At 40.0% G+C, this 27470-nt stretch overlaps 1 protein-coding gene across 1 annotated transcript in view; it reads right to left on the bottom strand.

Annotated features, from left to right (window-relative positions):
• The window catches only part of LOC306869424 (astrotactin-2-like), a gene marked incomplete at both ends in the record, with an annotated part of 458741 nt that overhangs the window by 364646 nt on the left and 66625 nt on the right, over positions 1–27470 (bottom strand). Inside the window, one exon of the mRNA XM_079416194.1 lies at positions 10798–10985. Within this exon, the coding sequence (XP_079272320.1) occupies positions 10798–10985 (188 nt within the window). The remainder of the gene's footprint in view (positions 1–10797; positions 10986–27470) is intronic.

Here is a 27470-nt window from a genome sequence, read left to right as displayed (position 1 = left end):
TACTTTTAATGTGCAGTCCTGCAATTTAGCTTCTTTGGTCTTACTATGAAATGCAACCTTTTCATATTGGTCAAATCCAAGAAGCTATCAGAACAGTACATGCACTGCACAAATAATACAGATAGTTTTTTTAGGATATTTTCATGCAGTACAATCATCCACAGGACTATTAAAGGTAACGGTGCTTATAGGGTCTCATAAATTGGACTTTATAAGCTGCTCACTGGAGTAACAAACATCTTCGAGTGATTCACTCTGTGCTACACAGAAATCAACATAGCGTATGAAAGCTGAAGTCTTTCATTCTTTCATGGCTGCCCTTTAGCCTGAATGGCTCATAAAATGAGCTGATCAAAGAAAACCTGAAGCAGATTGTAGTTTTACGCAGCACACTGCTTTTACCGTGTGCTTTGCTAATAATGCTGGAGCCGCTGTCAGAGAAAACAATGACTACGATGAGATGAGAATATCAAACATTTACACTGAAAATATCATGAGAATATGCAGATCAAAGTGTTTTAAGAACAGTGAATTTTGCATTTTCACAGTAAAAGGACAGCAGCATAAAAAAAATGCTAATTTTGAAGGAGAGCTTGAACTTGAGCAGAAATGTCACTGCCATCACTGGAAAAACTACAAAAGCCAAACTCATTACATTGTATTAGTGTGCTGCCTTTACTTGCACTGTCCACTTGTAGCACCATTAAACTCAGGGAGATATTATTTATTCTTCTGTATACCTGACTACTTGATGACAATGTATATAATTTGGTTTTGCTGTTTTTTTTGTCTCTAAAGTGCAGTGTACAGTATGTTGAACTAAGAAGACTAACTTAGATGATAAATTATCAGTTATTGCTTTGGTTGGACCATTTCTACAGTCATGGCCAAAAGTATGTTTGACTTTTACAACTAACATGCATTGTCTTTTGGAACTGTTTTCTTTTATGTACTTGATCACCCAAACATAACATTTTCTAAAAATGCCCTCACCCTCAGGCCAGCAAAGATTTAGATGAGTTTGTTTCTTCAGTGGAACAGTTTTGAAGAAATGTAGCATTCCATCCCTTGCTCAACAATGGATCATCTGCAGTGAATGGGTGCCGTCAGAATGAGAGTCCAAACAGCTGATGTAAACGTTCCAATAATCCATACGTAGTCAACACCACTCCAGTCCATCAATTAGCTTCTCGTGAAGCCAAAAACTGTGTGTTTGTAAGAAACAAATCTATCAAGAAGGTTATTTTTTTATTTATTTTTTTTACCTTCAAACCTTCTAAAATAAGCGTCCATAATAAATAATATTTGTTTCTCCAATCAAAAAGTCGTCTGGTCTGAATCAGGAGAGAAATATGCACAGATCAAGCACCATTTTAAAGAGACAACAGCCCAAAACTGTTCTAAACAAATATGTGGGTTGTGGGTGGATATTGATGTTACAGAAAACAGGAGATTGACTTTTTCACTGGAGGAAGCTAATTTATAAATATATATTCGTATTTTAGCTGGAAGCAATGGTTTGAAGTTTTAAAAAAGCCTTAATGATGGATTTGTTTCTTACAAATACACAGCTTTTTGTCTCACAATACATTAATTGATGGACTGGATTACTTGTGGATTATTGTGATGTTTTTATCAGCTGCCTGGACTCTCATTCTGATGGCACCCATTCACTGCAGAGGATCCATTGGTGAGCAAGTGATGTGATACTAAATTTCTCCACATGTGTTTCAATTAAAAAAATAAATAAATAAATAATACATCTTGGATGGATCTTTGTTAATCTTTTAAATCAAAGCTTTGTATGACACACAGATGTGTTTTTTGGTTTGCAGCGGACCAAAGCAAAGGCCTGGAATTACTCAGCTTATTACCCACTGAAATCCTAAAACTGCCTGGAAAATACTACAATAGAAGTTAATATTTTGGTAGCACATGTTTTGGAAAATACAACCGTGGTAAAGTGTTTTCTATGGCCACTGATGACATTTGTAAACCTCTCTACTGGCAGTTTGGTCCACTCTTTTGCAAACTGCGATTTGAAGGGTGCCCTCCACCAATTGCTGTTTTCTGATCTCTGCATTGATATTCAATGGGATATAAATCGGGTCACTTCAGAGCACTCCAATGTTTGTTCTTCAGCCATCTCTAGGTATTTTTAAGGTGAAGGTCAATGTTCTGCTGGAATATGACCTCCAATGGAGACACAGCACTGCATAATGCCAAGGTCATCTCCTGATTTAATGATGCACTGCTCATATTCAAGACACCCACAAAATCACGTGTCCTAGAATAAACATCTGGTCACAACCTGTGGTTTACTGTCTCGTGTGCTGACCATGACCAGGGGCACGTTCAGGCTCACACACAGGCCCAACATTTTGCTCCGGTTTCCAGGTTGAACGACATGTTTCCTGGAAACGGTGTGCAACGGAGTTTGAGGTGTGTCAAAAATGTCAGCCCAATCAGCAGCAACGTGTATATAAACCACGCGGTATTAAAGAGACAGATCGCACAATGGGTCCAAGTGAAGTCATTTAATATGTGTCCGCTGCAGCTCGGTATGCGCAACAATTGAAGATATTAGAAGACATGTTTGTCGTAAGAGTTTTATAGTAACACAGCATAACAACATGATGATGGTAAATTTGTAAGTAAATGTAATTAACATCTAAATAAATTCACAAGAGCAAGTATATTGTTTGCACATGTTTATTTACATTAAAGGCAAAATAACTGAAATAATAAGAGCACAAGTATAGATCTGGAACTTCTTTAAGTCTGTCTAAATATCATGTAGTTATTGCCATGTCTTATGGTCCATATCCTTTCCTCAGGAAGGTGTGCTAGACACTGATTAATGTAACATAAAAATACTATACATATTTATATATTTTGCTTGTATTGTGGAGTGACACTTTCGATAACTTTTCTATGCTCCTTTTTTTAATGGTAAATATTACAATATCATAGCACAACAACAGTGATCAGCAGTAATGATAAGCCTAAAACTCACAATAAAAATAATAAGGTCATATAGATCATAACAGTCTCGGAGGTAAGAAGTGGATTATCCTTCACCTGAAATGTATTTTCATCCTGAAATGCGAGGTAAATGTTGGATCACAATAATAAGGAACCGCAGTCTCCACAAATCCCTTCACTCAATTGGGATGTTCTCTTTTATTCTGGACGGCAGTGACTGTAACATCGAGTGTATTTTGCAGTATTAAAGGACAAGTTGGTCTCGTCTTGTCTGTTGGGGTGATTCTCCTGTCATGGCCACAGAGACCATTCCCAAGCCGCTTGCTTCTCTTGTTGCCTCGATGGAAGCAGTTCCTGAGTTCACCCCTGAGAGGGCCCTTGTAACCACGTTCAGCCCAAGGAAGGCTGTTGGTCTCATGTCCAGCCCAGAGAGGGCCTCAGATTCTGAGCCTAGCACAGAGAGGTCTCCTGTTCCTGAGTTTAGCCCACGGAGGGCTCCTGTTCCTGAGTTTGGCCCACAGATACCCCTTTTCCACCAAGGCAGTTCCAGTGCCAGAGCCTAGTTTCAAACCGGTTCTTTGTTTTTCGACACCCAAAGCACCAGCTCCGAACCAGTAAAAGCGATTCGTAAGTAGCACCACAACATTGCTGGGCTAGAAGAAAGAACCGCTTGCATCAGGGCTGGGGGCGGGGTTACCGTGACCAACAAGACGAACAGAAACTTGGACCGCCATATTTTAAATAGCAGCTAAACGCTAACACGTTTGATTCGCTGTGTTTGGATGCCGATGTAGGTTCGCAAAGCCATGAACATCAATAGCAACGCAACGTCCCCCATTGCTGATAGTTTGGGATCCGGCTATTGGGATCCGGCCGTAGTGGCTGGGCCAAGGGTTGAGACCAAGGCCACGGAGGCTGGCCCACCAGGGCTCCCCAGACTGTCTATCCCACCATGGCCCCGGAGCTCCCAGCTCTGTACTGGCTTCCCGGACTGCATGCTCCGCCATGGCTTCCTGGACTTCATGCTCCACCATGGCCTCCTGAGCTCCCACCCCACCTCCCCGTTGGATGTTGTAATGGCGGAGTTATGTCAGGCTTGTGTTTGTGGTGTCTTGTGGTTTTCTGTCTCGTGCTCCCCATGACCTAGTTTTTCCTCATGTATGTCCATATTTGTTTTGTTCTTGTTTAGTTAATTCAGTCCCACCTGTTTCAGTTCTCCCTGATTATGTTCCCAATGTTTATAAGCCCTGTGCTTTCCATTGTCCAGCGTCCAGTATTGCTGTTTTTCTTGACTGCTAAAACACTATAACCAGGCTTTTGAACTAAAATTTCAAAACCATAACGCCATTTTTCAAAAAGAGTCAGATTTGGGGAACTGTTGCTGCAAAACTCTACACACAAATCCCTACAGTTCTCAGTGCTTACACCATGTGGTCATTTAGAAAGCACTAGCATTCAATATTGTTCACTCAAGTCTGCACAGTTTGAGCTCAATTAGCACACAATTACCCAAGTGGAAACACTAGGAGTCAAAATTTATCACACACAAATCAGAACCTTCGATGGATAAAGAGCTAAAGTCAGTTTTTCTCAGTGGCTTTGGTGCATTTCTCAGATCAGAAATAAAATTCTCAAAACTACTCATTCAACCTCCACGTCATCTAGTTACAAAAGTTTCTCATTCTTTTGAACAAGTTGTGATTGCTTTGGTACATTCGTGCAATTGATTATGTACATTTGTCTGTGGTTTCCTACATTATCAGTTACTATTGTCATGTTGCTCGAGATGTATTATATAGTTCTCTGTGCAATAGTCTTACCCTTAAAAACCTCAAGTCATTAGTTCATTGTATAAGTCATTACGGTAAATGCAAAATGGTTGATCTAGTTGTCATAAACTTTCAAGCATATTTTCTGCACACTGCTATTAGATTTTTATAAATTTGCCATGAATTGCAATATTTACCATGTAGTTTTTAACTTTCTAATTTTAATTTTCGCCTTTGTGCACATATTTTTATTTTCTATTTCACAATGACGTTGTAATGTGTTTATATATATATATATATATATATATATATATATATATATATATATATATATATATATATATATATATTTATTTTTATTTTTATTTTATTTTTTTTGGTCAGACCACTAGTAAAAGTGTAATTGTGAATCATATCCAGTCTTTTTCAATCAATATCCCACATACAGTAATGAGTATATTTGTACTTTTGAAAGGATATATGACATACATAAGAAGTGCAGCATTCTGTATTTCAGTACAGTAACTGTCAACCAAACTTTTGCCCTAGTTTACATCAGGTAATACTAACAGAGGGCAGTGTTATATTGACAACATTACCAAGTATCTTGTTTGTGATCAATGACACAAGGACATCAGGCATGCGAGAGGATTTTACCCCCGCTGCCTGGCCAGGGCCAATATAGCCTGTGATGTTGGAGAGGTTCTTTGGCCTGTCCCAGACCAAAGACGGGATACTGGGGCAGAATAATTATTTTTGTTGTTTGCTGTTTTGTGCTGTACTCTACAGTACATTAAATTGAGGAATAAAACATTTGGGGAGTACCACAAGCAACACTTATTACCAGTTTTTGTAGTATTGTTTGAATTTATCTCATCAGTGTGTAAAACTGTGTTGTAGTGTGTGTGTCATGTCTGAGAGCTTCATTTTGACCTGAATATAGGAAGTTTGGGGAATTGAGTTAGAAGTTATGGATTCATGTTTAGAATCTCGCAAAAAAAGAGACATAATTCCAAGAAATGTGTTTAAGCAATCGAGAAAAACTGTAACATCGACGTTGTGTTCCTGTGAGTCTCTCCCTGCCTTGTGTATCCCTGTTTTTCTTTCATTAAAAGACTGTTTATTTTGGGTTTATCCTCGTCTCATTATTCTTCATTTTGTCACAGTCTTGCAACTGTGACACAGTCACATATTAATGATAATCACATCTACTTTATTAAAGCTATTTTCAAATCATGAGGTGAAAGCCTTAAAATGAATTTTACTTGTGATCAGTTTTCCTGTTATTTCTTATGATAAACACATTTTCAGGGGAAGAAAAAAGAAAACTGTTGTAACTGTTTTCCAAAATATGGTAGTGACATCAGTATTGGGGACTTCAATTCTTATTAATAAAAAATACAAATTGCAAAAATAAATGCCAAATTAAAATAAGTAAATTATTAATAATAATAATAATAATACAGTCAATTTATGAATTCACTTTTGTTGAAAAGTGTGTCATCAGTAATATATATATATATATATTTATATATATTTTTTTTTTACTTGCAAATACACATTAACTTATGGAAGCTTGTTTCCACCAGAGGATAAAAATAATAAAATAAAATAAAACATTTTTTTTTTTAACTGCACAAAATAAACTCAGAGAAGTCAGAATTGTGAGATAAAAAGTTTCAGTTACATTTTCTTTTAGAGAAAAAAGTCAGAATTGTGAGATGTAAACAAGGAATTATTGGGAAAGTCAGAATTTATATCTCAGAACTGTGAGTTTATATCAGAATTGTGAGAAGAAAAAGTCTGAATTATGGGATAAAAAATCTAAATTACCGGGCTTCCATATTGGAAACAGAAACAGGGTTCCATATGGAATTGATCAAAAGTGATGGAAAAGGCGTTCATAAAGTTACAAAATATTTCTATTCCAAATAAATCTTTTCTTTTGAACTTTCTGTTCATCAGAAATTATACCGACCCTTTCCTTTTGAATGATAATGGTGGTGATCTTCTGTGGAAAGCTTAGGATCATAAAATGTTCATCCAGTCGCTTCATTTGGTCCGAAATTACAGCGACAGCAAATGAGGTAAAACAAGGGTAAATACTGACAGTGATTTTAAAGGAAGGAGGAATTTGATGGAAAGTTTAGGATTTAATCGATACTGCTAACTTGCCATTTTTTCTTAACAGGTAAGCTAAACTTCAAATTAAAAGTATCCCTAATATGTTGGAGTTCTTATTAAAAGAAGTGTACTTTTACCTGTCGAGTCTTGACTTTTACAGAGCTGTCATTGCTGTGTTTGTGATGTTTGAGTTTGGGGAGGGGTGATGCATGAAAGGGGCTTTTCGCAAAGACAACATGCTTTATTTTTGTAGCTCCGGAAGATGACGCTAGCAGCACAGAAACTGCTTAGCCTAGCTTTAAAGTGGGGGGGGGGGGGGGGGGGGGGGGGTGCTGAAATTGTAGCAAACAAAACATTCTCAACAGTGTGTATGACAATAACAACAACAACAAAAACTACACGTGTGCCAGCATTGTAGGCTGTGAACATTTACTGACCATCAGTTTTAATAAATACTTCCATACTGCAAAAACGCAACCTAAATCATCCACCTTAGTCATCTCTCATCTTCTGAACGGGGGATCAAACCTGAGATAACAAACAAGTGAGCTTGAACAGAGGCTGAGCGACAGCTCGCTGGCAGAAGAGCACTGCTCAACACCTTCAATCTGTCACTGCCTTGACAGAATTACAGTTAATGATGCTCATTGAAAATGCCAGCGCTCCTCTGGCCGCTCGCAAACACACAGGCAGATACACCTTGTTTTCATGAACAGGATGGATGCTCAATTTTAGCCGCTCCAGTTCTGTTCTCTTGTGTCTGAATGATGTCAGTCAGTGTGTGTAACTCTGGAGGCGGATTGAGGATAAATGTGAAGGTGTGTGTGAAATGTCTTCTGGAAAACACTCCACTGGAGATGATGTCTTGTAGATGCTTATTATTGTTCAGGGACTTTTTTTGCACCTGACTCTTGAACTCCACTGAAGAAGTTCAACGACTACAGCAAATACTACAATACTGTTTGTTTTGTTGTTGTTTTTTTTCCCATCCGAATCATTGAATCTCATTAAAATGTTGTAATATAGCTTAAATAAAACTATTGAAAAAAGAAAGAAAAGAAAAGTAGTAATATTACAAGCTCACAGCTGAGAAATGTAATGCTGTTTTACAGTATCAAAGCCAGTTTTGTTGATGGCAAGCTTATGTTGTGTGAGTGTTTGTCTGGTGGAGACAGAGAAAGAGAAAGAGAGAGAGAGAGAGAGAGAGAGAGGGAGAGAGAGAGAGAGAGAGAGAGAGAGAGGGAGAGAGAGAGAGAGAGAGAGAGAGTGCTGTCCCTAGATCCTGAAAGTAATTTTGGAAAAAATCAATCAAATTGTCAGTTTTATCATGTTTAATATGTATTTTGTTGCGGTATAGGCTGTGCGGCTCTTTGAAAAAGCTGAATCAAACTACCATAGAGTGGTTAAAATGAACCTTAGAATTCATGATGGATGGACGGACAGACAGACAGACAGACAGACAGACAGACAGACAGACAGACAGACAGACAGACAGACAGACAGATAGATAGATAGATAGATAGATAGATAGATAGATAGATAGATAGATAGATAGATAGATAGATAGATAGATAGATAAAAAATGTAATTAAGAAATATATTACATAATGAACTCAGCAAAAACTGTGTCTAATAGATATCCATACTGCCGTGCAAAGGCAAAGACCGTAACTTCGATTTTTGTGGAAAATGAGTTATTGATATTTTTGGGACAGTCAAGACATCTTTTATCATGTACTTAAGTATCTTGAGTCAATTTCGTTGTTTTTCCGAGAAAATAATGGGTTGTCACAACCGTAACTTCAAAAACCCCCGGAGAAACCAAGGCAGAATACTTGGTGTAACTTCTCACTTTTTTTTTGAGTACATTAACATCAAAATAGTGGTAAAAATCAAGTTTGAGCGCACAGTTTTTTAATGTAGATAATTTTCATTACTAAAACATCTAATTAATTTGTCTGGACAAGTAAAAAATTTTAAAGTCATTTTTCTCAGTTTCACACTCTAGCGAGTTAAGGTCTTTTGCCTTTGTAGGGCAGCATAGATGTAATGTTATTACTACTTTTGTAATTGTCATTATTAGACGGCAGCTTAAAAGCTTAAGACCAGTGGCTGCTTTATTTTTTTTCCAAAAACAAATTTGCAAAACGTCATTTTAAGGGGAAAGGAAAGGGAAGTGGTGTGTGGCCAAGTATGGTGTCCCATACTCTGAATTTTTAACCCATCCAAGTGTACACACAGTAGTGAACATACACCCGGAGCAGTGGGCAGCCATTGCTGCGGCGCCCGGGGAGCAGTTGGGGGTTCGGTGTCTTGCTCAAGGGTCTCACCTCAGTCGTGGTATTGAGGGTGGAGAGAGTGTTGGTTATTCACTCCCCCCACCTACAATCCCTGCCAGACCTGAGACTCGAACCCACGACATTCGGGTTACAAGTCCAACTCTCTATCCATTAGGCCACAACTTACTAATCTATTATTATTTTTAGTTAGTTTTCTATTTTCATTTTTATTTTAAAGTTTTAGTAATTTGATTGTGTGTTTTTGTCACATTTATTGCAATACTACAATAATAAGCTTTCCTGTAGCTCAAATAGTAGAGCATGGTGCTAGCAACGCCAAGGTCATGGGTTCGATTCCCAGGGAAAGCAAGAGCTGATAAAATGTAAAAACTGTAACTTGAATGCAATGTAAGTCGCTTTGGATAAAAGCGTCTGCTAAATGCAGAAATGTAAATGTAATAACCCTCTAACTTGAAAAAGTTCATTGAATTTGATTTAATTATTTTGATGAGTTAAAGCAATGGAAAAAATATGCTAGCATAACTTGAAATATATGTTAGTGTGATCATGTAATGATTTTTTATTTATTTATGTTGTTGTTGTTTTTTACAGTGTTGGAGATCGTTGACACATCAGTCCAAATCTCTCACAAGTGTTCAGTTGAGTTGAGATCTGGTGAATGCAAAGGCCATAACATCTGATTCACATCGTTTTCATACTCATCGAAGCATTCAGTGACCCTATGGATGTGAGCATTGAGACCTGCAACGCATTCGAATGAATGTCTTGAACTTATTAAGGTCGACAGGGTATAGACTGCAAACACACATCTGTGAGGAAAGAGAGAATGCTTTCTGACTGAAAATGCAGAATAGGAGGGCATGATATTTATTTATTTTGCCAAGTGGAAACTTTGGTTTGGTTCTGATGCAATAACGAATATTGAGCTGCGTGTCTTTAGTTTTCTCCTCTCTCTGCTGCTTATGGAAAGCATGTGGATGCTGTTTTGAGTGCTCTGTACAAATTGAGTGTGAATTTACAGTACTTTCCTGGCTAGTAGTTGCTGTACTATCACAGTAATTTTTAAACTAGTGGTTGCCCAACCTAATTACAAATGTCCACTGTGACACTGAGGAGGAGCAGAAAGAGATGCGGCAACAGCATCACAAACCCTTTTTCTAGATTGCAAATATTTTTTTTCAGACAGCCAGTTGTGTTGAACAATGATTTGAGGGATAAGTAAGCAAGTAAGTAAGTATGCAAGTAAGTAAATAAATAAATAAATAAATAAAACTGCTTTGTGATAATATATTTTTTATTTATTTATTTTATGCATACATGCATGCATGCATGAATTGATTTTACATATAAAATAAAATAAGGCTAATTCCTGGGATAATTTAAGCATGTCATATTCTTTGTTTTTGTTTTTGGAGAACTGTTGCTTTAAGGTTTCTGCCTTCATTCATAGTCTCATCTAAGAGCAATGGTCTTCTAGAGCACCGGTGAGTGATGAATCCATTGCATTTGTATTCAAAGTCTACATGCACTCAGAGATCTGCATCCAGCGAAAGCAACTGAAGTTCCAGAGCCAAATGATTTGTGATTTTTGTACAGATTTGTGTATGTTCAGTACTCACCATGACAGAGATATGCAGCAGGTGCATGTGTTCGTGCAGGACACGTGGTGGTTCCCGGACAGTGGGCTGCGTGACCTGCGTGTGCTGCTCGGAGCTGCTCATGGACACGTGGAAGTACAGAGTCCCGTTCTCCAGCCACTGCTGCTTCCAGTGCACCTGCGAGATGTCCAGCCCCGTCCCTGACATCTCTACAAGACACGGACAAAACAGAGGTCAGCTGCGGGCTGGATTTAACTGTCATGAAAATCATGTTACAATGTGCAAAAAATAATTTAAATAAAATCATGATTTTAAAAACATTCCTGATCAATTTTGATGTATGTTGATTGTTTTTGAAACTGTATATGGAGTCATATTTGTGTTTTTTATAAACACCACTGGTCACGAGTTTGTTATAATTAAGTTTTTTTTCTATGGTTCTGAAAGAAGTCTCTTTTGCTCACCAAAGCTGCATATTATTTGATGATAATAATAATAATAATGTGAAACAGTACAATTTAAAATCATTCTAATGTACTGATTTGGTGCCCAGTCATTAATGATCAATTAATAATACTACTTTTTTATTATCATGGTCGAAAGCAGCTTTCGGTTCTTCATATATGTGTGGAAACTATGATACTTTTTTCAGGATTATTTGATATTTTATATTTATTATTATTATTATTATTATATTTTTCTACTTACTTCAAACTTGTGAACTTGACACAGTTTCCAAAAAAATAAATAAAAAATCAGTACAACTGTTTTGAACACTGAGAATAATCAGAAATGTTGAAAAGCAAATCAGCATATTAGAATGATTTCTGAAGTATCATGTGACACTGAGGACTGGATAAATGATGCTGAAAAATCAGCTTTTATTGCAGCAATAAATTACATTTTAACGCATATTCACACAGAAAACATTTATTTTGAATTGTAATAATATTTAACAATACTCCTGAGTTTACTGTACTTTAAAACAAATAAATATAGCCTTGATGAGCAGAATAAACTTCTTTAAAAAACATTATAACAAAATCCTAATTATTCCAAACCCATATGCTATGCTATAATTTAATAAAATATATAATATAATATAATATAATATAATATAATATAATATAATACATGTGTTTCAATATTGTGCCATCCATCATGAAGGTTCTGTATGGATGTAGTGGTTTTGACTCTTCCTGAACCTCCATGTATGCGTTGGAATTATGACATCCTGACCAAGACATCCATTTTCCCAACTTGAAAAAGATTTTCCAAGGATCAAACAGCAGTTAAATGAGCTCCCTTTATAACAACACTCTTTTGATTTCTCTAACGGTTCTTGGCATCTTCAAACTGAAGGTGACATTGCTTGAAACAGAGACTCTGACTTCAATCAGAAGAGCGGTACCTCTAACTTTCTGACACCTGACAAGTTTCAAGTATTTATTAGTTCATTTAAGTCCTCAAAGTTGAGATAACTGAGATAGTAATAGTGAGGACCAGTAAATGTGTCAAACATATATTTGATAAAAAATATATATATATATATATATATATATATATATATATACTTCATAATGATACTTCCCCCAATTTTAAATTCTTATTCTCCAATGAAAGCTTAGATTATTATTATTTTTAAATAAAAGATCAAAAGGATTAACAATGCAGATTTATTTTCACAGCCGTCTTTCAACATATTTACCAAGGGTACCAACAATTCTGACCACGTGTGTGTATATATATATATATAAAAAAAAAAAAAAAAAATTGTAATAGGTGCTTCCTTATTGCCCGTCCCATCCTCATTGAGCAAAAGGGCTCTTAAATCAGTCAATCTGGCAGAAAAGACAATAAAACACGGTTCATAAGCACCACTGGATTGATTTGCAATCCAGTCCTCAAAGCATCATCATAAACCTCCAGCGTATGTCATTGTACTCCTTTATTCATGCTGTGAGTGAAAACCACTCCAGTGATATTATTTGGGGAGGAATCGAGTCTTTGAGGGGTGCAAACGAAGGCAGTGTGAGCGATCTGACTCCAGCGCTGATGAAATGTGACCAGATAGGGATCAGATATGTGGCATGGGTTTCCATCGACTCAGGTTTGCGGTTTGACTGCTCAGAGTGACCTCAGGAGCAATAAGCTTGATATTTTCAAAGGAGCTGCAAAAGTGCGGCAGAGCTGTTTTACCAGTAACAAGGAGTATGAAATTGATCCTGGAAGAGTACAGAGTGGCCAAAATGCTGAGAACGGAACATTCGGATCTCAGGAAGCTCCTGACCTTTAACAGAAGTGCCGGATGTCCAGAGGAAGATGTTACTGCCCTGAGATCTCTCTTTCAGATCTCTTGAGAGAGCAGAGTGTTTGAAGTTAATCAGTACAAATATGGAGAAATTTAGCATTGCATTAATGGTAGCACTTTATTTTACAGTTCTGTTCCACATGTACATACTATATACTTATTGTAGTAATTACAATAACTAGGTAATAACTAGGTACTAACCCTGAACCTACCCCTAAACCTAACCCTATCCCATGTAGTTGCCTTATATTAACAGTACTTTCTTGGATAAGTACACTGTAAGTATATTGTAAGTACATGTAATTACACTTACTGTAAAATAAAGTACAACCACATTAACATTACAATGAATGAGTGCCAAGTCCAAATAGCTGATAAAAACATCACAATAATGCCAAACTATTTTGGATTGTAAACAGTGCTTGATCAATGCATATTTATATCCTGATTCAGAGAACATTTTAACTAGAAGAAGTGTTATTACAGATTATTAAATAATATTTTAGACGGAGGCAACAGTTGAAGTTTAAAACACCTTAATGATGGTTTTGTTTCTTACAAACAAGCACATTTTGGCTTCACAAGATGTTAATTGATGGACTGGAGTCGTGTTTATTACTTGTAGATTATTGTGAAGTTTTTATGTTCAGACTTTCATTCTGACGGCACCCATTCACTGCAGAGGATCCAATGAGTGGATCCAGAGGATCAAAAGGAGCGAGTGACGGAATGCTACATTTCTCCAAATCTGTGTCCATGAAGAAACAAACTCATCTACATAATGAATTGTCAGCTACTATTAATTTTTGGGTTAATTGAAATTTGTATGCAGTTAAGTGTCTGAACACATTACATTATGTTTAAGTATATTCTTTTTTTTAATTTATTTTTTCTCCAAGTAAGGTATTTCAATTAATTTCAGTCTTGTCAGAGATGATCAGCTGACACTACGATGCATTTATTACCTCATTTAAAAAGTTTTTTTATTTTTTTGTGGAAAACTCTAAAAGCACCTTTTCAGCATATTTGGGCCTAATGGACAGGCGGAGAGAAACTGCTGAGCATTGTATTACAGATCTGTAGCATGTGCAACTTGCTCTCAGATTTTAATCAGCAGTCCTTAAATAAAACAATGAAGAGCAGAGAGCAAGTAATCGACCGTGACATGGAACAGATCCTTTATAATAAATAACACGTCCTGTTTAACAGACTCGCGCTTACGGCGGGCGACCCTCCAGCCAAACATTCAAAGAAAATAAACATAAAAGATAAGTGGTCAAGTGAATATTAGCAGCAGCGTTGTCCCGCTATATCAGATGACACTATCAGCTTCAATTAGCTTAAAAATTCATTTTACAGGCTGCAAGCCAAAAGTTTCAAGCCATTTAGATCAATTTGGAGTGGATTACGTCCCTACTCCAAGTTGAATACATTTGAATAAATTACATTCTGTATATATTTATGGCCTGGCTGAAGTAAACAGAAACTACATGGTATGTTTGGTGTGCTTTAATTAACCCATATATGTAGGTTGTTTATATCTGCACCCATTCTCATTAACAGCAAAGAAATAAGCCAAACTATTATCACTGTGGTATTATTAAGACAAATGCAGGACCAGCTATGAGCATGCTGCCAAAAAACAAATGCACTTTTTAAAAATTAGCATTCCTGCAAACACACTTATAGCAATAGAGCCTGACTCGATAATGCTTGATTGCAAAGTAAAGTAATTGTCCTCTGGCATATTTATCTCCCTGCAAAGAGTTGCATGTCCTTAAATGTAACATTCACCAATGTGATTTAGGATAACATAAGTCTCATAGAGCCAAATATTTGACTATGAAACTTTAAAAAGACAGTTCACCTACAAATGAAATCATCATTTACTCTCCCTTCCCATCTTGTTCCAAATCCAAAAGATTGACTACACAGTTTGACTAAGCTACCAACTATATATGGGAACTACAAAATGACTACAAAAGGCAACACAATGACTACAAATAAGGCACAATAAACACTTCAACATAAAAGTCCAGACAAAACACGGAACAACCACAATAATAAACCATTTCAACCAAACCAAATCATTTGCAATCCCAAAATGTATTATGACATGCTCATTTGAAAACTTAATTCAAATGGTTAATTCAACCATAATTAATTCAAAATGTAAAAATATACATGTATACTGTATTTCTCCTTATTTGTTTATTTATTTATCTTATTTTATATATATATATATATATATATATATATATATATATATATATATATATATATATATATATTACAGATTATGCAAAAGTTTAGTCTGAATATGCGTTCAGGCTGTGCTGTGTTCTATTCCCAGACCAAGGACAACAATGCGAGGTGTCATTTGGCTCAAATCCAGATGACAACAGGAGACGGTGTCCCCTCACCACAGGCCTGTTTGTAATTCATTAGCGTAACCCCATTAATAACCGGATGTGCGACTTATCCAAGCCCCAAAACACAACCTGCATTACTCCCAGCAAGGGCAACGGCACTGGAGGGCTTCACTCGCCCCACAGAGACCGGCCCGTCCCAGCCCAGCATCCCGAACGCTCATCCTGTACACTCGTGATCTCATTAAGTCAGCAGTTATGGGCCGTACTTTGGAGCCACCAAACGTCCTTGTTACGGCCCCGCTGTTGTTCTGAACCTCTGTGATGGTGCGCTTTAAGCCCCAGATGTCTTTCCAACAAAAGCTTCCCGATGCCCGCAGTCAGCAAAACACTTATTACTCGACTCCTGACTCAAGGGCTTCTCCCAAAGAAAAGCAATCAGCACACTTGGCAGAGACCGAGCAGCAAGTATCTGAATTTCACAAATCATATTTACACAGTCACTGCGGCCCAGAACGGCCATATTGGTTGTGATTTAAATGCCACCCCACAACAGAGAAACACGCCAATGTGTGAAACATAAGCTCGCTTTTCATGAGAATATGCAGATGCTGGAAATGTTTTGTTGGGTTTGCACATACATACATAGAGAATGAACAAATTACTCACACTAAGTATTAACCTTTTATTATAAATCTGGGCCCGTATTCACAAAACATCTTAAGGATAAAAGTAGCTCATAACTCGCCGATTTAAGAGAAAATCTTAAAAATAATGGGCGTCAATAGTAAATTTACCCTGATCTGCATTGTTTGTGACACAGACATGAATGATCATGGAGGTGATGATAAACTTTTACTTTTGACATGTTAAAGTAAAATATGTTCTGCATTCATAATAGGACAAAACCTAAGCCCTTGTGCATGAGGTAGACTTTAGCATACTTTTAAAAAGAGCATTTATTACAGATATAATAATATTTTATAATACTTTAAATATAAATAATACACTATAAATAATACTGTAAAATAATATGCTTAAATGCAAACTGGATGTAATGTTTTCAGATGTTTAACTTAATTTAATTTAAATTAAATAATGGTTTATAGTTGCAATTAGCTGAATTAGCGTTAAGAGTGTTTTGACATGTTAATGTAGGACTTAATGAAATCTTTATATGTAATTTCAGAATTATGTCTATTGTCAATTAAATATGATTAAAGTGTACCGCTGAATGGTACTGACAAACATTTATGATTGACTTGTATATTAACTTGTATGTCATATATTTTAAGTTGCAATTTAGTAGCTTACATTTAAAACACTTACATTGTTTTGTTAAAAACAAAACAAAAAACAAATGTTATTTTAATCCATTCAAATGTACTTTAAAGTAAAACTTTTCATGTGTCATTATTACAAAGTGTACTTTTTAAAAAAAAGGGAATTTAAGTGTATATAGAAACATAGTCATGACAGTGTCTTTAAATAGACTTAAGTTTGATAAAATATACGTTTAAGATATGAGTAACACTACTAGTGGAAACATTGCATATTCAATTTTGTCTGTACCTTTTTCTTTGGCACAAATGCTGACTTCTTCATTCCTGAGGTTGTTCTATTAGTTTCAGATCATTTAAGGTCATTGCTTTTCTGGCCTTGCACCTTCATGACAGTGAATGTGTACAGCTGTCTATGTCTGTCTCTCTGTGTGTGTGTGTGTGTGTGTGTGTGTGTATGTGTGTGTGTGTCAGAACATTGCCAATTGCATGATAGGGAAACAAGCGTGCATCAGCCTTGCTTAGCCTGATAAAAGCTGGCAGGCCAGAAGCACTTTACTGTCGGCCGTGATGCACCTGGAGAGATCCGCTCAAACCTGGGCAACCGCTTACCAAAACTCTGTTCAATTATTCACACCACCAATATCATGATCAACATCCACAACTTCTAAAATGAGATTTAAAGCAGATACCCAATCTAGCATCAGATCAACATTCACAGCATCTGAATATGGAGGCTTGTGAAACATTTATGCTACTGGTTGTTAATGTACTGTCGGTTCCTTCACCGTTTTTAATAACATAGTCACACTCTATTTTAAGGTCCAGTTCTCACTATTGGGAGGGGGGCACTAGTGAGCATGTTATGGAGTAGATGTTTTTGGTAAGCTTCATTGAAATAGATATGAAAATACTTCAATATGTGATTTATTTTATTTTATGTTTATTTATTTTTTTTAATGCAGTGTAATCAAAATACAGAGCAACATAGTACATTGTGTCAGCAGATAGACACGGGACACAGAGGTAAGTGCAATACAAACAACAGGTTTATTGAAAAGCAGCAGAGGGGAATGAGATGAGCAGTAAGTCCGGGTAAGCAGGCGGGGAATGGGAAAGTCTCTTGGGGCTTATCTGAGTGTAAATGCCCTTGTTTCCTAATCCATGGGATCCAGAGGGAACAGCGTAGCTTGGAGACGGTGGAGCACAGGAGTGATGGAAAACGGAGATAGGAACACAGGAGCAACTGGTAGGCAGACAAAAGGTAGGTGGGTCAGGTTAGTCAACATAGAATGTTTGAGACCAGACAGTGAGTGAACGGGAGGAATGCAGGGATATCGTGCTGCTGATTAGTGCTGACAGGTGGCGGTGATCAGAAATCAGGGGATTGGGATCCGGTGAGTGTCGTTGGTGGAGACTGCGGTGACTGTGGTGACTCTCTGACAGTACCCCCTCCTCCAGGGGCGGCTCCTGATACCCTATTATGGCGACGGGGTCGGCCATGGCCTCTGGGTGCAGGACGGTCAGGGTGGTTCTGGTTAAACTCGGCCAGGAGAGAGGGATCCAGCACATTGTCCAGGGGCACCCAGGATCTTTCCTCCGGCCCGTATCTCCGCACTGTGTCTCCGCACTGCCTGCTGGAGTTGGACATGAGCTGAGTCCCAAACTCTCTTGCTCACTCGGAACCAGTGGTTGACAGCTGGAATGTCGGAGGGCTCTTCTGTCCAGGGAAACAGAGGGGGTTGGTAGCCGAGTATGCACTGGAAAGGGGTGAGGCCGGTGGTGGTTTGCTTGAGGGAATTTTGTGCATACTTGGCCCACGGGAGGAAGCGGTTCCAGCTGTGCTGGTTGTCATGACAGTAGGCCCGGAGATATCTCCCAATCTCCTGAATCTTCCGCTCAGCCTGGCTGTTAGTCTGGGGTGATACCCTGAGTAAAGACTGACGGTGACATCGAGGAGTCTGAAGAATGCCTTCCAGACATGGGAGACTATATATATATAAATAAAACAACAATATATTTACACCCTCACAAACCAACGGGGCCTAATGTGAGCTGTAAAAGGGCTTAAGTCACTAAGTTCGCCATCCCTCATTCACATTTCTTTACGTATTTGCAATTACGTAGTTTCAGTAAAAGGTAATATTTGTAAATTCTGTGCTGCTTGGCAGTCGGTCTTTACTTTGATAGGTAACATGGATCCCAATTTAATTATGTTTTGACCAACTTCTCTAATCAGCCCTATTTTTGCCATTTACTATTGTTGTTGTTGTTGTTTTTACCACAATTAAAGTAAAAAAGACTTTGACTGTTCTCACAATTAAATTACTATTAACTATTACTTTTGCCTCAATAAACTCCTAATTTGTTGCTTATTAATAGTTAGTAAGGTAGTTGTTAAATTTTGGTATTGGGTTTAAAGATTAAGGGACCCTAAAGTCAAACTAAACTAAAAATAAAAAATATTTTTGAACAGAATTTTTGAATCTTTCTACTCATATTAAGAGCATAATATATTTTTTGGAAAGAATAATAAAAAAAAAATGCAACACTGAACAGTTCCTGCACTAACAAGACACTAATGAGACACTAACAAGTGATTATGAGAGCACAAAAACAGAACGATGCACATAAACTTTTCTTGTTAAACATTTCTTTTGAAGTGTTAGGCACAAATTATGTGAGCTTTTAAGTGATCTCCTCTATTATACTCTACTCGAATTCAGTGACAATATAAATTGAGGGTTCTTGCACCAGTCATAATCTAGTTTAGCATGGTAAATATCCTCTGACTGCAAAGTCATTATAAATCTGTTCTCATACAATGACAGTTCATAGTGATGCCATTCAAAAGTTTGGGGTTGGTAAACATTTTTCATATTACCCAATCAAAATATAAAAAAAATCATTATTATTATTATTATATGTTAACAAGAATTTAAGTGCAAAAGATGAGTTGTCATCAATGGAAGGGGTTCAATGAGCCTCTGTATGACAAAAATGTAAGAAATATAAGATAAGAGCCACCTCAAGAATAATGAACAATTTCAGAGCACAGTATTAGCAAAATGTTCATATTAGATCCATGCTTCATTGCACTCTTTTCAAATTAAATATTAGCACAGTTTAACGCCACATGGACATCTTATTATACGCTGAAATGGAATCGCTGCCATTCAGGGGCATGAGCTTTATTAAAATGCACAAAATTACCATGCCCAACAGAGCTGTGTTTCCGTTTGCATTGTAATTCTGCAATATGTGTGCAACATGGGCTCTTTCTGCTAATGTTGTGTATTAAGTCCCCAGCCATTACTGAGACCTGCTGCTAATGAAGGCAGGTTGTGGGACTCACTGGAGTTCTCACACAGTGAGTTCTCCCTGTTTAGTTCTCCTCTGCCATCTCAGTGATGACAGATCATCTCATCTCATCCTCATGTGAAATTAATTACACATTAATTATGAGGGAAAGGTGGGTTAATACACGCTCACAATTAGAGCACACAGTAACAAGTCATTAACAGGGTCATGGTCTTACAGAAAATAAACATATACATATTGCCAGCAGAGCCACTTATCCAAAGTATATTTCTTGTAATTAAACTCTGGGGATGTGGTCATTTATATTTACATTTGTTGTTTATTAGTGTAAGATCTTCTCAGTCAAAATTGTGACCTAAAAAGTCACATTTTATTTGTTTTTATTTTAACTCAAAATTGTGCGATTTAAACTTAAAATTGTGAAATATAAACATAATTGAAAGTTATAAACTTGCATGTATAACCTCAGAAATGCAAGATATAAACACTGAATTACAAGATACGAACTTGCAATACTGAGAAGAAAAGCCAGAATTTTGAGATAAAAAGTTGACCCCCTTTTGCCTTCAGAACTGCCTTAATTCTTCGTGGCATAGATTCAACAAGGTGTTGGAAACATTCCTCAGAGATTTTGGTCCATATTGACATAATAGCATCACGTAATTGTCTGCTGCACATCCATGATGCGAATCTCCCGTTCCACCACATCCCAAAGGTGCTCTATTGGATTGAGATCTGGTGACTGTGGAGGCCATGTGAGTAAAGTGAACTCATTGTCATGTTCAAGAAACCAGTCTGGGATGATTTGAGCTTTGTGACATGGTGCATTATCCTGCTGGAAGTAGCCATCAGAAGATGGGTACACTGTAGTCATAAAGGGATGGACATGGTCAGTAACAATACTCAGGTAGGCTGTGGCATGTGTGCACAATTGGTACTAAGGGGCCCAAAGTGCCAAGAAAATATCCCCCACACCAGTACACCACCACCAGCCTGAACCGTTGAGACAAGGCATCCATGCTTTCATGTTCTTTACGCCAAATTCTGACCCTACCATCTGAATGTCGCAGCAGAAATTGAGACTCGTCAGACCAGGCAACGTTTTTCCAATCTTATATTGTTCAATTTTGGTGAGCCTGTGCGAACTGTAGCCTCCGTTTCCTGTTCTTAGCTGACAGGAGCGGCAGCCGGTGTGGTCTTCTGCTGCTGTAGCCCCACTGCTTCAGGGTTTGACGTGATGTGCGTTCAGAGATGGTATTCTGCATACCTTGGTTGTAACGAGTGGTTATATGAGTTACTGTTGCCTTTCTATCACCTCTAACTAGTCTGCCCATTCTCCTCTGACATCAACAAGGCATTTTCATCCACACAACTGCCGCTCACTGGATATTTTCTCTTTTTATGACCATTCTCTGTAAACCCTAGAGATGGCTGTACGTGAAAATCCCAGTAGATCAGCAGTTTTTGAAATAGTCAGACTAGCCCGTCTGGCACCAACAACCATTCCACGTTCAAAGTCACTTAAATCTCCTTTCTTCCCCATTCTGATGCTTGGTTTGAACTTCAGCAAGTCGTCTTCACCACATCTAGATGCCTAAATGCATTGAGTTGCTTCCATGTGATTGGCTGATTAGCAATTTGTGTTACCAAGCAATTGAACAGGTGTACCTAATAAAGTGGCCATTGAGTGTACGTCCATAGAGCTGCCATGTGGAGAAGGGTGGCCAATTGCTAGTTTGCTACGGTCCCCCTAAAAGTGGTTTGCCTGCAACAAAGCAGACCCTCAGTCGGTGGATTGTGGATGCTATCAACACTGCCTATCACTCAGCTCCCCTCACCGATGGGAGTCAGGGCTCATTCGACACAAAGTGTGGCGGCCTCCAAGGCTTTTCTCACAGGTGTCCCAATACAGGACATCTGCAATGCTGCGGGATGGTCTACGGCCCTGACCTTTGTCAGGTTTTATGGCCTTGACATACGGGCCACTCCAGGCTCTTCCGTCCTCTCGCCCTAGATGGGATATATACTGGGCAGGGATACATACTGGTAAGTCTGTAAGTCTGGCAGCTTGGATATCTCGTTCCCCTAGCGTTCTCGGATGCAGCTCAAGTTCCTGAAGAGGAATGTCTCAGGTTATGTATGTAACACGATTTCCTCGAGGGAACGAGACGCTGCGTCTCGATGCCACACTTCCGGCATCCCTGCCAGCGCTTGCTTCATTCCGTCTTCCAATATATGACCCAAATAAGACTAGGACTGGAATAATGGCTCTGTAGAGTTGCTATCGCTGGGTTAGTGATAAACGCTAACAATACTCGGCCCTGATGCTGAGGAAGTCCATGGTTTAAATAGTGTGTGTGATTGTGAAATGAGCATCAGGTGCGTGTGATGAGTGAATGGTGACAGCTGTGATCTGTGCAATGCATAGTGGGAAATGGAGTCCAGTGTGCTGTGTAGTGTGAGAGTCAATGTGGTGAACGGGTGACCTCTGGTGGTGGTACGGGTGACATAGCCCCCCCCCCAAGGAGCGGCTTCCAGACGCTCCTATATAGTCCAGGAGGGTGGTGGAGCGGAGGCGGAAAAGGGGGAGGGAACGGAGGGCCAGGTCCTTGAGGAAGTGAGAAGACCGGGGACAGAGGCAGAACCGGCAGAGCAGGAAACCAGGGCGGAGCCAGAGGCCAGTTCAGGACCGACAGAGCAGAGGCCCACCAGGGCGGAGCAGACGGCACGGGAGCCCACCAGGGCGAAGTAGACGGGACCGGAGCCCACCAGGGCGGAGCAGACGGGACCGGAGCCCACCAGGGCGGAGCAGACGGGACCGGAGCCCACCAGGGCGGAGCAGAAGACCACCAGACTCGAGCAGAAGACCACCACGGCGGGGCAGATAACCACCAGACCAGAGGACCACCACGGCGGAGCAGATGACCACCAGACCCGGGCAGAAGACCCCCATGGTGGAGCAGACGACCACCAGACCCGAGCAGAAGGCCACCACAGGGAGGCAGACAGGGCAGGAACCCATGACAGAGACTGGGATCTGGGGAGAACAAGGACAGACAACACAGAGAGAGCAGAGACAGACAACACTGGGAGAGTCTTCGTTGCAGGGCAGCACAGGACCAGAGCCCACCTGGGCGGAGCAGGAGACCCCCAGAGCCAGACAACTGACCACCACGGCGGAGTAGACGGAGCCGGAGCCCACCAGTGTGGCGTAGACAGGGCAGAGTATCTCCACGGCAGAGCGGACAGGTCAGGAAGCCATGACAGGATCAGGGATCTGGGGAGAACAGAGACAGACACCACAGAGAGAGTCCCCATGGTCACAGGAGCCGTGACCGAGCAGGTCGAGAGTTTATGGACGGTCTCTATGGCTGTGGCAGAACAGGGCGAGAGCTCACAGACGGCCTCTTTAGCCATGACAGGACAGGGCGAGAGCTCACCGACGGCCTCTTTAGCAGTGACAGGACAGGGCGAGAGCTCACAGACGGCCTCTTTAGCCGTGACAGGACAGGGCGAGAGCTCACAGACGGCCTCTTTAGCCGTGACAGGACAGGGCGAGAGCTCACAGACGGCCTCTTTAGCCGTGACAGGACAGGGCGAGAGCTCACAGACGGCCTCTTTAGCCGTGACAGGACAGGGCGAGAGCTCACAGACGGCCTCTTTAGCCGTGACAGGACAGGGCGTGAGCTCACAGACGGCCTCTTTGGCCGTGACAGGACAGACAGTGAGTTCAGGGGCGGCCTTCATGACCGTGACAGGGCAGACAGTGAGTTCAGAAACGGTCTCCATGGCCGTGACAGGGCAGACAGTGAGTTCAGGAACGGTCTCCATGGCCGTGACGGGGCAGACAGTGAGTTCAGGAACGGTCTCCATGGCCGTGACGGGGCAGACAGTGAGTTCAGGAACGGCCTCCGTGGCCGTGACAGGGCAGACCGTAAGTTCAGGAACGGCCTCCATGGCCATGACAGGGCAGACCGTGAGGTCAGGAACGGCCTCCGTGGCCGTGACAAGGCAGACCGTGAGTTCAGGAACGGCCTCCGTGGCCGTGACAGGGTAGACAGTGACGTCAGGAACGGCCTCCATGGCCGTGACAGGGCAGACCATGAGGTCAGGAACGGCCTCCGTGGCCGTGACAGGGCAGACAGCGAGTTCAGGGACGGGTGCCACCACTTCGGGAGGTTCTGCAGCGGAAGCCGCCACCTCTGGAGGCACTGGAGCAGACTCGTGGACAGGAGAGGCCTCAGGAGCACAGTGTGCAGCCCACACACTCAAAATGGCAACCGCCATAACGGGAAGTACTGAGGTCAGGGGAACAGTCTCTGTAACAGACAGGGTTGAGGCCCTGGGAATGCCAGCTACTCGCACTGACATCAGTGGTGGGTCCATCACACTGGATATCAGACAGGGAACTTGAAGGACTGACCTTAAATCCTTGGGTGTGACAGACTCTGGCTGGAGCACTGTGACGTGGTGTGACTCTGGCTTGACAGCGACGGCGTGAGCAGACTCTGGCTTGACAGCGACGGCGTGAGCAGACTCTGGCTTGACAGCGACGGCGTGAGCAGACTCTGGCTTGACAGCGACGGCGTGAGCAGACTCTGGCTTGACAGCGACGGCGTGAGCAGACTCTGGCTTGACAGCGACGGCGTGAGCAGACTCTGGCTTGACAGCGACGGCGTGAGCAGACTCTGGCTTGGCAGGCATGACGTGAAGGGGTGTTGTTGTTGCCACCATTTTGCGAGTGAGTGCGGTGTTGGGTTCCTCCGCGACACCCACAGTGAACGGAGAGCCCACACACAGCAAGGCATAATCCATGAATTGACTGAGTGACGCACGGGGACCCTCACGGATTAACTGTCGTTTGAGCGGCTGATTAATGCCCTCACAAAAAAAGTCTATTAGTGCACCCTGCTCGAGGGTTAACAACAGTCGTGCAGTGTCCATACCTGGCCAATGTCCTCTGGAAAAGCCGCTGGATCCTTTTGTGGCCGAGTATTCTGTTACAGGGCTGACGAGACGCGAGACATGCGGATCCATATGCAAAGCTTTATTATTAAACATGGTCAGAAACAGGCAGGGTCAGACAGTGGCAAACAGGTATGGCAAGGGCAAGACACAGCAATCCGTGGAGCAAGCGTGGGTCAACGATCAGCGAACAGGATCCAAAGGGGCAAGGCAGAGAGATAATCCAGAGTCGAAAGCAATAATCCAAACGAGGTGCAAACAGTCCAAACGGCAAGGCAAAGGGGTAAATCCAGGAAACACGGGCAGGGTCAGACACGGCAGGAAAACAAGGCAAGACTAGGACTGGAATAATGGCTCTGTAGAGTTGCTATCGCTGGGTTAGTGATAAACGCTAACAATACTCGGCCCTGATGCTGAGGAAGTCCATGGTTTAAATAGTGTGTGTGATTGTGAAATGAGCATCAGGTGCGTGTGATGAGTGAATGGTGACAGCTGTGATCTGTGCAATGCATAGTGGGAAATGGAGTCCAGTGTGCTGTGTAGTGTGAGAGTCAATGTGGTGAACGGGTGACCTCTGGTGGTGGTACGGGTGACAGTATTAGCATATAGATTTCAATTTCTGTACAGTTTAATCTAATCGTCATACCATTCGAATTTCATATTAAGAAATTATTTTAACCCAAAAAGCAAACTATGCTCCCTTCGAACTGGTTTTCTTTAAAATACAAATCTCGTGTAAATTCAGGCTATCTGTAATCAGAAGCACATTTAAAACTGAACTTTAATTTAATTTCATTCACATGTGTTTCATAAACACATAATATTTTCTGGATTACAATCCGCCATCGAAATTATGCATTTAATTATTCAAGCTGCTATAAAAGGCTATAAACGATGTGCCAACTGCAGCATCCGCAAGTGCTATAGCCTACTAGCCGGGACAACAACTTTATGTTTACAGACGTGACGTTATGACGCAGTGCCATGCTCGCATCAAAAACATTATTATAAGCTAACCGTTGGAAATCAGGCTAAAGTAAGGCGATAGTTTTGAAAACTGGCTGGTTATGTACTTGCTCAAATATTGTTTTTGGATCATTTTTAACCAAAAAAAGTTACAGACTTTAACCTTTTATTATTTTATTTTATTTTATTATTTATTTAATGATGTTGCAGAAAATACATTAAACCATGAACAGTCTGTCCAGTTTTTTTTTTGTTTTGTTTTTTAGCAGATGAAAACATGTGATCAGCATGTGATCACTTAGAGGTTTTAGGAAACATTCAAAAACACTGCAGGAGGAGATTTGCCCTGATGTTTAATATGTTTGGTTTAAGGGTTTGTTTGAGCAGCAGTAATAGTGATGCTTGCCCCAGCACATACTAATAATAAGGAAACAATGTCTGTCCCTCAGCCTGTTGTAAGCAAAGTGATGGAGATGAATGAGACAGTAAAAGATCTGACTGAACTGTTCCTGTGAGAGCTGCACAGAGTTCCTGTCCATGTTAATTAGAGTATATTACAAACCAACATATCAAAATATCTGTCCTCAGGTGCTTCACAGCAAGAATATCAGGCTGCGGTGTTTTAAAATGTGACAAATGTGTAAACGTTTCTGTTGTAAGAACATCACTTTCTAAAGAACCACAAACAAGCTGAATCAACAAATGTTGTGATGCTTTGATGAACCTTCATTTCATAAGCCAATGCATGTTTCCCACATTGTTCTTCACTAAATTAACAAAAGAAAATAATGATACATGATCGTATTACTGGTTCTGATATGTCAGTGCAGCATTCTATGGTAGTATAATGTTGCATAATTAATGTTGAACGGTAATATCGACTGGAATCTCAGCAAGAAATGTTTTACATTTGTACATCTGTACTCATCTCATTTCTATTGCATCACTCTCTCACTTCACATTAAAAAATAACAACTCCAATTAATATTTCAAGTCCATTTATTTATGTATTCAGTAAGCATCATGTAATAAGTGGGGTAATGTACCGCCAGCCTTGCTTTAGCAAAGTAAACTCTACGTGGGTCATTGTACATTATTTATTACATGTTTAATTAAACCTATATAGCAGCTAGTACTAATAAACCACAATCATAGTTCTCTCCTGATTCGTATGAGATGGACTTTTCACTGGAGAAAGCATTATTATAGATTATGTACTCATATTTTAGCCAGAAGTAACAGTTTGAAGTTAAAAACAGCTTAATGATGGATTTGTTTCTTGCAAACATGCAGCTTTTGGCTTCTCAAGATGTTATTTGATGGATTGGAGTGGTGTGGATCCACTGGTGAGTAAGTGATATAATGATACATTTATCCAAATCTGTTTCTGTGAAGAAACAAACTCATCTACATCTTGGTTGGCCTGAGGCTGAGAACATTTTAAGCAAATTTTAATTTTTTGGGTGAGCTATTCCTTTAAGT

This window comes from Barbus barbus (genome assembly GCF_936440315.1).
Source record: "Barbus barbus genome assembly, chromosome: 5".
Taxonomy (NCBI): domain Eukaryota; kingdom Metazoa; phylum Chordata; class Actinopteri; order Cypriniformes; family Cyprinidae; genus Barbus; species Barbus barbus.
The sequence above is the reverse complement of the archived record's forward strand: the minus strand, read 5'-3'. Positions and strand labels throughout refer to the sequence as shown.